The 12217-nt window shown below is 42.5% G+C and overlaps 1 protein-coding gene across 1 annotated transcript in view; it reads left to right on the forward strand.

The window, feature by feature from the left end:
* LOC143769707 (alpha-2-macroglobulin-like) overlaps window positions 1–12217 on the forward strand; it is a 154836-nt gene that overhangs the window by 64159 nt on the left and 78460 nt on the right. The window contains exons 18-19 of the mRNA XM_077258493.1: window positions 4152–4311; window positions 6709–6934. Coding sequence (XP_077114608.1) covers window positions 4152–4311; window positions 6709–6934 — 386 coding nt within the window. The remainder of the gene's footprint in view (window positions 1–4151; window positions 4312–6708; window positions 6935–12217) is intronic.

The following is a 12217-nucleotide window of genomic DNA, read 5'->3' on the forward strand; positions in this document are numbered from 1 at the left end:
GCAAAACAGGAGCCGAAGAAAACCGATGTTTCAGCTCCTGAAAGGCCTCCACGGCCGCAGGAGACCAATTCGTCACATCAGAACCCTTCTTGGTCAAATCCGTCAAAGGCTTAACCACACTGGAGAAATTAGTGATGAAGCGACGGTAAAAATTAGCAAAACCCAAGAACATCTGAAGACTCTTCATTCACTGATGTAGGTTGAGTCCAGTCATGAATAGCCTGGACCTTGACTGGATCCATCTCAATAGTAGAAGGAGAAAAAATAAAGCCCAAAAAGGAAACCTTCTGGACTCCAAAGAGACATTTAGAGCCCTTCACAAACAAGGCATTGGCTCACAGGACCTGAAATACCATCCTGACCTGCTTCACATGAGATTCCCAGTCATCAGAAAAGACCAAAATATCATCCAGGTACACAAGCATAAATCTATCCAGATACTCTCGGAAGATGTCGTGCATGAAGGACTGGAACACAGAAGGGGCATTAGAAAGCCCAAAAGGCATCAACAAGTACTCAAAATGGCCTTCGGGCGTATTAAATGCTGTTTTCCATTCATCGACCCTGCTTAATACGCACAAGATTATATGCTCCACGAAGATCTATCTTGGTGAACCAACTGGACCCCTTAATCCGAGCAAACAGATCAGACAGTAGAGGCAAAGGGAACTGAAATTTGACCGTGATGTTATTTAGAAGGCGATAATCTATACAGGGTCTCAGAGAACCATCCTTCTTGGCCACAAAAAAGAACCCCGCACCCAAAGGGGACGAGGACGGGCGAATATGCCCCTTCTCCAAAGACTCCTTTATATAACTCCGCATAGCAGCATGTTCTGGTACAGATAAATTAAAGAGTCATCCCTTAGGGAACTTACTACCAGGAATCAAATTTATAGCACAATCACAATCCCTATGAGGAGGTAGGGCACTGGATTTGGGCTCATCAAATACATCCTGATAGTCCGACAAAAATTCACGGACTTCAGAAGGAGTAGAAGAAGCAATTGACACCAAAGGAGCATCGCCATGAATCCCCTGGCAACCCCAACTTGACACAGACATTGCTTTCCAATCCAGGACTGGATTATGAGCCTGCAGCCATGGCAGACCCAACACGACAACATCATGCAAATTATGCAACACAAGAAAGCGAATCACCTCCTGATGTGCAGGAGTCATGCACATGGTCCCTTGAGTCCAGTACTGAGGTTTATTCTTGGCCAATGGAGTAGCATCAATTCCCTTTAGTGGAATAGGGAATTGTAAAGGATCTAAGATAAAACCACAGCGCCTGGCAAAAGACAAATCCATCAAATTCAGGGCAGCACCTGAATCCAAAAAAGCCATAACTGAGTAGGATGTCAGAGAGCAAATCAAAGTAACAGACAAAATGAATTTAGGCTGTACAGTACCAATGGTGACAGACTTAGCGAAGTTTTTTGTGCGCTTAGAGCATGCTGAGATAACATGAGCAGAATCACCACAGTAAAAGCACAACCCATTCTGACGTCTGTGATTTTGCCGTTCAATTCTGGTCAGAATCCTGTCACATTGCATAGATTCAGGCTTCTGTTCAGAAAATACCGCCAGATGGTGCACAGGTTTGTGCCGATCAACCTGAATGGCCAAAGACATTGACTCATTCAGACCCGCAGGCGTGGGGAACCCCACCATAACATCCTTGAGGGCCTCAGAAAGACCCATTCTGAAAATCGCTGCCAGGGCACACTCATTCCACTGAGTGAGTACAGACCATTTTCTGAACTTCTAGCAGTAAACCTCTGCTTCATCCTGACCCTGAGAAAGAGTCAGCAAAACCTTTTCTGCTTGGTCTATCAGATTAGGTTCCTCATAGAGCAATCCGAGCGCCAGAAAAAACGCATCCACATTTAGCAATGCAGGATCTCCTGGCGCCAGTGAGAATGCTCAATCTTGAGGGTCACCACGTAACAAAGAAATAACAATTTTAACTTGCTGAACAGGGTCACCTGAGGAACGAGGTCTCAGAGAAAGAAACAACTTACAATTATTCTTAAAATTCAAAAACCTAGATCGATCTCCAGAGAATAACTCAGGAATTGGTATTTTAGGCACGGACATAGGACTGTGAACTACATAGTCCTGAATGCTTTGTACCCTTGCAGAGAGATGATCAACACTAGAGGACAGACTCTGAATGTCCATGTCTGCAGCTGATTTCTGAACCACCCAGAGATTAAGAGGAGGAGAGAAGCAAAACACACTGCAGAGAAAAAAAAATGAACTCAGGATTTCTCTTATCCCTCTTCGGCGATGCATTAACACTTTATGGCCTGCTGTACTGTTATGGATCCTGGTGGTAAGGATCACAAAACTGACCAAGTAGGTAAGCCAAAATAATAGGACCAGCTCTGGGGATGTGGTAACTATACTGACCGCGACCCTAATCCTATCCAAACACACTAAAGGCAGCCGTGGAGCATTACCTAAAAACCTAGACGCCTCATCACAGCCTGAGAAACTATCTACCCCTAGAGAGAAAGCCAAGACCTCACTTGCCTCAGAGAAATAACCCCAAAGTTTAGACAGCCCCCCACAAATAATAACGGCGAGTTAAGGGGAAAGCACAAACGTAGAAATGAAAACAGGTTTTAGCAAATGAGGCCCGCTAATACTAAATAGTCAGAAGATAGCAAGGGATCTGTGCGGTCAGTAAAAAGCTAACAAAAATATCCACGCAGAGAATGCAAGAACCCTCACACCGACTCATGATGTGAGGGGCGCAACTCAGCACCCCAAAGCTACCAGCAAGCGAAATCACATATAAGCAAGCTGGACAGAACTCAACATATAGTGAGAAACATTTTCAATGAAATAATGAACAAATCAACTAGCAAGACTTAGCTTCTCCAGGAGGAGACAGGTCACAAGGGAAGTCCAGGAGAGATCAGAACCAGAACTGAATACAACGACAGCAGGCAACCGGTAAAGGTCCAGGTGAATTAAATAGGCAGGAAACGAGACAGCTGAGCCACCTACAGACCAGCCGAAACGCTAAAGGCCACAAGAGGGAGCCCAAGAACAGAACTCACACAGTACCACTCATGACCACAGGAGGGAGCCTGAGAACGGAATTCACAACAGGGACCCCCACATTCCATGGTCCATGGTATGTGTACTCAGCCAACTATATTGACTTTATTGATTGTTATTTTATTATTTACGGCTCGATTGTTATGACCTTATGATAACTTTTTGGTGTTTACATTATTCATGCATATTGCACTTCCATTATGAGTGCCTATGTTGCTACGGTATCATGTCCTAGGGTCACATAGATGTATTATAGTACATGGATGGGGGTGTTATCATTGTTGTTTTTTTAATGTTTTTAACCATGTTTGTGCTTTGGTGACAGTAGTTTTTGATATTTTCTGTACCTTGGGTGTGCACTTTCTACATACGCATTAGTCTTTCCTCCAGTTATTTCATGTCTTAGAATATCACCGCAGAATATAAGGGCGGTCCTGAAGAAGTTAAAGGGGTTATCCAGAACTATACTATTTGTTCACTTTGAGTGTAAAAGATGTTCTACTCGCTGCCAGCTCAGACTAGAGTCCTCATGCTGGCAATTTCATGGCATTATGTGCACTGATGCTTACGGTATTCAGTTATTGGATAGCTCTAGTACCTTGTGCAGGGGCTTCAGGAGGGAAAAGAGAGCCTGGTATTGAAAAAGGTAAATGTAAAGAGAAGGTTAGTTAGGGGTCTAAATGTGTAGTTCAGGAATGGTCATTCAATGGGGACTATATAGCTGAAAACCACTACAACAGAAACCAGAAATACGTTATGTGTGGGATGGCACACATCAGCCTTGCACATTGTTTAGTGGTCCCTATTAACTTCTGAATCTCCCATTCTAGTGAAGAACCTAAGTTCCCGATAATGGTTACTTAGCTGCTGTGTTCATCACTTAGTTCCAACCACTACTGGAGATGCTTTCAGATGAGCAGTATTCAAATGAATGGATATAAAGTGCAATACTCGGCTGCTAGAGCTGGTGGCAGCTGATCAGTAACGGAGTCAAGGGTTGGACTCCAAACAAACTCATATTGATGGCAAATCTGATATTTTGCTTTTTAAAAAATGTTTATCTTTTTATTTCTAAGACAGTGTCAGTAGTGGACGTAGACGCGGATCTAAAACTGTAACTAAAGTCATATCTTCACAAAATGATCTATCACCAAAGCCATCTCAACAGCCAGAAGAAACTGAAAAAGTTAGAGCATATTTTCCTGAGACCTGGATTTGGGAACTTGTTGCCCTTGGGTAGGTTGTAGACTAAAGTCTCTATAGAAACATAGAGTTTAGTAACATACCTGTCTGTCTTCCAATAAGGAAATCACACAGACACTTATTGCTTTATGCCTTCTTTGATATTTCTTTATGCTCAAGGGGTGTTCCAGGCTAGATAAGGGATTGTGCATGAAAAACTCAATTTGACTAGTTGTACATGATTTTGTAGCTCTGAACTATTCACTTCAACTGAATGCAATAATGTCAATTTACATTTACATCTCCTTGAATTCTGTGGCATTACATATCAGGGCATAACAAAAAAAAAACACCTGGTTCTTAGAAGGCCTTAAAATTAGGGAAACATCACATCAGATGAACCTCAACACATGAAAAATTATACTGTGTCATTATTTATTTGCCAAAAATTGGGTCAAAATGCAAAAGCAGTGTGAAAAATTAAGTACACCCTTACTGCTTCCATTGAAATTAAGAGGGTAAGAAGCATCTAAACAAATGCACTTGTTCGTCATGGTGAAGTCAGTAACACCCCCAGCTTTACAGTAGGTAAGAGTGTTTGTGCTGATTTGCTGTCTTTGGTTTTTGCCAAACCTAGTGCAGGGCAAATGCCAAACATCTCCACTTTGGCCTGTACAAAGGATATTGCTCCAGAAGTTTTGTGGTTAGTTCAGAAGCAACTTTGCATTCAAGCATGTAACTTTATGGATATTGCTGCAGGATCTATTTTCTGAAAGGTGTCCCTGCATATTTCCCTCCCTATACTGTAGGTAGGTGAAAAGTTGACATCTTGGCACAACCCTTTAAAAGTGAGGCTGAAATGGGTCAGCCTAGGTACATTGACGATTCTGCAGCTGTACTGCAAGCTGCAAATTGCAATGTTCTGCAACTTTCTTTCATAACCAGTATTAAATTGTCAGCAATTTGTACTACAATAGCCCTACTATAAGATCAATCATGGTGGGCTAGTCTTCATTCCCATCAATGGTCTTTGAGAGCACTAGTGATGAGCGAATATACTCGTTACTCGAGATTTCCTGTGCACCCTCGGGTGTCCTCCGAGTGTTTTTTAGTGCTCGGAGATTTAGTTTTTAGCACCGCAGCTGAATGATTTACATCTATTAGCCAGCATAAGTACATGTGGGGGTTGCCTGGTTGCAAGGGAATCTCCACGTGTACTTATGCTGGCTAACAGATGTAAATCATTCAGCTGCGGCAAGAAAAACTAAAACTCCAAGCACTAAAAAATACTCGAAGGGCACCCGAGCGTGCTCGGGAAATCTCGAGTAGTAACAAGTATATTAGCTCATCACTAGAGAGCACATAAATAAAGACTGTGCTCTGTAGTTTGTTTTTTTAAAAAGAGCTCGGTGTGAGCACAAAACTCGTAAAAATAAAAACTACAAAATTGCTATCTCACTCTCGAATTGCTTCCTTCATACAGCACAGTGGTTTATTCTGAAATGCCAAACTCCTTTTTCTACTTTAAGAGCACATAATCTCAATCATGTGTTGTCCTTTTTTGGATCACTTTTTGTATATACTAACTAGTTTGTACCAGGAACACCTAACAAGTCACGTCATTTCGAGATTCTCTAATGTTCTCTTAACATCTTAAAGTTAATACTCGGAACTTTCGTCAAACAACATAGCAAGTTCACAACGTGCATTGTAACATCAGAAGTCTCGGAGATGAATAAAGATGTTATAAAAGCCAGAGAGGATATTATGCATAATGACTCATAAGAATGAAGAAATTGGAGAGAGCAGGCTGCTGGAATAAAAAGAAAAATCGATTCAGAAGAATACAAATATTTTGTAACAATCGAGGCAAATTCCATTTCTCTAATGTTGACACTTGGAACTCAAATTTTTATGCTTGCCTAGTTTTCCTGCTTCCAACACCAAAACTTCAAAAACTGACTGTTGACTTGGTACCTAATATATCCTACCATGAGATAATCTGTCATTCATTTCACCTGTTAGTGGTTTTACTGTTTATCTGACTGGTGTATCAAGGACTTGGGTACTGTACATTAAAGAGCTTTACAGCTTTTTTAATACCAAATTTAGCTTTTATTTATATGAAACCAAAGAAACTTTTAGGCAACGTTGATGGATCTGTGTATTTACATTAAATTATGCTAGGATATACCATTACTTCATGACTGGCAGAGGTCTGACCACAGGGAATCACATTGATCCCATGAATGAAGACATAAAAGCCCCTTCAGTTACTTCTCTGTACATCGCTGTTTTATTTAAAATGAGGAATGCTGGGGTTCTTCTTGCTCAAACCACTATCAATTAAGACATTGCACTTTGTTATATGCTTCTTCTGATAGGGAAACCCCTTTGAATCAATTGCTACAATATTAATGGAAAATAAGGCAATCTTCTTGTTTAATTTAGAGAATCTGGTAAAATTGAAGTCCACCATAAGGTTCCAGATACCATCACTGACTGGAATGCAGGAGCCATATGTATGGGACCCAATGGATTTGGTCTTTCTCCTTCATCATCCCTACGGGTTTTTCAACCATTCTTCGTGGATCTTACCCTCCCATACTCTGTTGTCCGTGGAGAGACATTTACCCTCAAAGCTTCAGTCTTTAACTACCTGAAACAATGTATAAAGGTAAACAATGGTACAATGTATAAATCTCCAAGTTTCTGTGCAGATTTGCAGCATTTTTGTTGTGTTATTTTCTGTGCAGATTTGTGACAAAACCTCATGTCAGCAAAGTGAATGAGAAAGCTGAACGGTCATGCAAACATTGAGTATTTTTGACTTGCAGATTTGGTGAGGAAAAAAATCTGCACCATATCAATTATCTGTGCGGTTTTGCCCAGCGTTTTTCACAATTGACTTCACTCAAATGAATCAAAAATGCAGGGCAAAATGCAGGCAAAAATGCATCAAAAACGCTTCAAAAACACGGCAAAAAATGTTTGTTTTTGCTTCTGCATTTTTTCTGCCAAGAGATGCAGAAATGGTGCAGAAATTTCTGCATCCATGTACTCAACATGTGCACATAGACTAAAAGTGCAAGGGTTAATCAAGTAAAACACTGGTGCTGATATAATACTCCAAATACAGTAGCAGACTGATGCACATGAAATTCACTGGAAACATTTTTCTTAAGATCCACCATCCCATTCCTCTCCAGAGAACAAAATCCCATTTTTTTTTATGTTACATTATATGCAAACAAGACCAAGAAGTTAATGGACCTCAGAGATTGCCAACCATTGTTGACCAGATTTAGGATATCCCACTGTAGGATGCATTAGTCCTTTATTGGGCCAGTTTGTTGCCTGAAAAGTATCATCAAGCCAGTGTTGGCGGGAAATACCCAGGACCCACCACAAAAATAAATTTACTTACTGTATAGAACAAATTTGCACTTATTTTCATTGTTCTTAAAATGTATAATGAGGCTGGTACATCAAGACTAATGTTTCTTATGTCTTTTTTGGTCCAAAGCACTCTGAAGTTAGATACATCAAAATCATTAAGAAAAGCAAACTTGTTAATGAATTTGGCACTTGTTTAGGTTGTCCACGTGACCTGTCTGAACTTACTCCTGCTATTGTATTCACACCAATTTTCTGGCATGCATTAGAGTGAATCTGGAGGGTTGCATTTGGACTGGCCACACAAACTCAAGTTTGTAGAAAGATGAGGACACCAGCACATAAGTGTCAAAAGTCACTAAATTATGGGGATGTGGCTTGGATGCGGAGGATGTGAGGCACAGATATCCGAGCTCCAGTGTTTCCTCAAAGAAAACAACAAATAACACGACTCAAAGAAGATTGTCCTGCCTAATTTCTACACCAAAGTATTCGGAAAAACTTAAGAAACATTTCAAGACCAGGAACAATCCTGTGAGTACTGGCAATCTGAAAACACTACTAACAATTGTCAGATGCAGCGTGAATCTGAGACTCTGGGAATTCCCCAGCCGACATCTCCTAAGGGTACCGTCACACAGTACCATTTTAATCGCTACGACGGCACGATCCGTGACGTCGCAGCGATCGTATGATTATCGCTGCAGCGTCGTAGACTGCGGTCACACGTTGCAATCACGGCGCTGGAGCGATGCCGAAGTCCCCGGTAACCAGGGTAAACATCGGGTAACTAAGCGCAGGGCCGCGCTTAGTAACCCGATGTTTACCCTGGTTACCAGCGTAAACGTAAAAAAAACAAACAGTACATACTTACATTCCGGTGTCTGTCCCCGGCGTTCTGCTTCTCTCCACTGTGTAAGTGCCATAGCCGGAAAGCACAGCGGTGACGTCAGACGTCACCGCTGTGCTCGCTTTCCGGCTGGCAGACGCTCACACAGTGGAGAGAAGCTGAGACGCCGGGGACAGACACCGGAATGTAAGTATGTACTGTTTGTTTTTTTTACTTTTACGCTGGTAACCACGGTAAACATCGGGTTACTAAGCGCGGCCCTGCGCTTAGTTACCCGATGTTTACCCTGGTAACAAGCGAACACATCGCTGGATCGCTGTCACACACAACGATCCAGCGATGTCAGCGGGTGATCAAGCGACGAAAGAAAGTTCCATACAATCTGCTACGACGTACGATTCTCAGCAGGATCCCTGATCGCTGCTGCGTGTCAGACACTGCGATATCGTAATGATATCGCTAGAACGTCACGAATCGTACCGTCGTAGCGATCAAAATGGTACTGTGTGACGGTACCCTAAGAGAGACTTTAATATCCTACATCTGGCTCAACTTGGTTATCTGATCAAGAAGATTTGTACAGACCTCCATCCACAGTTTCACACCTGAATAAATTTGTTAGCAAATATATTGTGAGCAGTTTGTCTGCCTGATGTAGTGTGCCCAGTGCATCACATTAGTGTATTATACAAGTGTGATGCCCATAATTAGCTCAGGATTAAACAAGAAGGGAACTGAAGGTAACTGGCTAGACAGTCACAGTAAACAATATTTCTGTTTGTTTTTACTTTCACCTCTCTAGTCCTCCACTTTCTACAACCCCCCAATATCTACACCTAATAAAAAAATGGTCATCTCTCCCTCCATCCTCCCCATTCATGTCACCTCCTTTTCAGAACTGCTCCTCAACATGCAATCCTTGGTCACCAAACACAGACAGCCACCTCATGCCCTCTCCTGCTCCCACCTACTAACACTTTGTCTGCTCCTCACTGCCGGCGATATCTCTCCAAATCCTGGCCCTCCTCATGACATCCCCACAGTCATTTCTATCTCTCATCCATGTTCTATCACATATTTCCACATCCTTGCTAACCTTATACCCATCCACCCAGCCCCCGATTCCCCAGTCCCTCTAACAGGAGTTCTATGGAACGCTCGCTGTTGTGAATTCCATTCTTGGGCTCCCTCTGGTGGTTTCTGGTGGAACTTAGCAGCTGCATTCACTAATCGGTTCCCTGGTCTTGTTATTTAACTGGGCTCTTGTCTGTAGTCAATGCCAGCTGTCAATGTTCCTCCTGTGGACTCAGTCCTTTCCTGGAAGTGCTCTGTTGGCCAGTTCATTTCAGCTTAAGATAAGTCTGCTAGTTTTGGGGGTATTTCCATGCTTATGATCTTCAGTTCAAGTTAATGTTATGTCTTTTTGTCCAGCTTGCCAGTATGAATTATTGCGGCTAGTTGGAAGCTCTGGGGTAGCAGATTTGCCCCTCCACTGTTGTGAACTATGTTTCTGGGCTCCCTCTGGTGGTCACAAGCGGTATGGTATGAGTCTTGTCTTTCCTCAGGCTTGGACTCAGCTGTTTCGTTAAGCTGTGGGTGTTTCCCTATTTAGCTTTCCTGGAAGCTCAGTCTTGTGCCTGGTATCGATGTATTCAGTCCAAATTGGTCTCCTCCTGATTCCTTGCCATCTGTCTCAAGCAAGAAAAGCTAAGTTCTGTTTGCATACTTTGGATCATTTGCATTATCAGTATTTTTTGTCCAGCTTGCCTAAAATGTGATTTTCTAGCTTGCTGGAAGCTCTAGGGGGCTGATATTCTCCCCTCACACCGTTAGTCGGTGCGGGGGTTCTTGAATATTCAGCGTGGATGTTTTTGCAGGGTTTTCTGCTGACCGCATACTTCACTTTCTATTTTCTGCCTATCTATATTAGTGGGCCTCACTTTGCTGAATCTAGTTCATCTCTACGTTTATGTTTTCCTCTTACCTCACCGTTATTATTTGTTGGGGGCTTTCTATATCTTTGGGGTTAATTTCCCTAGAGGCAAGTGAGGTCTTATTTTCTCTTTAGGGGTAGTCAGTTCTCCGGCTGGCTCGAGACGTCTAGGAACAACGTAGGCACGTTCACCGGCTACTGCTAGTTGTGTGTTAGGATCAGGTATGCGGTCAGCCCAGTTTTCACCTCCCTAGAGCTGGTTCTATGTTTTTGCAGACTTAGCCGGAATACCAGAGATCCTCTCCCACTAGGATCATAACAGTATACCAGGCCAAAAGGAAATATTTAATGCATTGCAGAAGCGGGATTAAAAAGAAGTTCTGAGTACTTTTTTTTTTTTTTTTCCCTTTATTCTCTGAGTGGCTTGGAGCTCTGCTGCAGACATGGATGTTCAGACTCTGATTACTAGTGTGGATCAGCTTGCTGCAAGGGTGCAAGGCATTCAGGATTTTGTTATTCGTAGTCCTATGTCTGAGCCAAAGATACCTATTCCTGAGCTATTCTTTGGAGATAGATCTAAGTTTTAGAATTTTAGGAATAATTGTAAGTTGTTTCTGTCTTTGAGACCTCGTTCCTCTGGTGATTCTACTCAGCAAGTTAAAATTGTTATCTCCTTCTTGCGTGGCGACCCTCAAGATTGGGCCTTCTCACTGGCGCCAAGAGATCCTGCATTGGTGAATGTAGATGCATTTTTTCTGGCGCTTGGATTGCTTTATGAGGAGCCTAATCTTGAAAATCAGGCAGAAAAGGCGTTGCTGGCTATCTCTCAGGGTCAGGATGAAGCTGAGGTGTATTGTCAAAAATTTCAGAAATGGTCCGTGCTTACTCAATGGAATGAGTGTGCCCTGGCCGCAAATTTCAGAGATGGTCTTTCTGAAGCCATTAAGAATGTGATGGTGGGTTTTCCCATCCCTACAAGTCTGAGTGATTCTATGGCTCTGGCCATTCAGATTGATCGGCGTTTGCGGGAGCGCAAATCTGCTAATCCTCTGGTGGTGCTGTCTGAACAGACACCTGACTCTATGCAATGTGACAGAATTCAGACCAGAGCCGAACGGCAAAATCATAGACATCAAAATGGGTTGTGTTTTTACTGTGGTGATTCTACACATGTTATCTCAGCATGCTCTAAACGCTTAAAAAAAGTCGTTAATCCTGTCGCCATTGGTACTTTGCAGCCTAAATTTATTTTGTCTGTGACTTTAATTTGTTCATTATCTTCTTACTCAGTTATGGCTTTTGTGGATTCTGGTGCTGCCCTGAGTCTGATGGACTTGTCGTTTGCCAGGCGCTGTGGTTTTGTCCTGGAGCCTTTGGAAATTCCTATTGCTCTTAGAGGAATTGATGCTACGCCATTGGCAGAGAATAAACCTCAGTATTGGACGCAAGTGACCATGTGCATGACTCCTGTACATCAGGAGGTGATTCGTTTTCTTGTACTGCATAAAATGCATGATGTTGTCGTTTTGGGTCTGCCATGGTTACAGGCCCATAATCCAGTTTTAGATTGGAAAGCTATGACTGTGTCAAGTTGGGGTTGTCAGGGGATTCATGGCGATTCTCCGTTGGTGTCTATTGCTTCTTCTACTCCTTCTGAGATCCCTGAGTTTTAGTCAGACTATCAGGATGTATTTAATGAGCCCAGGTCCAGTGCCCTTCCTCCTCATAGGGACTGTGATTGTGCTATAGATTTGATTCCTGGTAGTAAATTTCCTAAGGGA

Source organism: Ranitomeya variabilis, chromosome 4 (assembly GCF_051348905.1).
Source record: "Ranitomeya variabilis isolate aRanVar5 chromosome 4, aRanVar5.hap1, whole genome shotgun sequence".
Lineage (NCBI taxonomy): Eukaryota > Metazoa > Chordata > Amphibia > Anura > Dendrobatidae > Ranitomeya > Ranitomeya variabilis.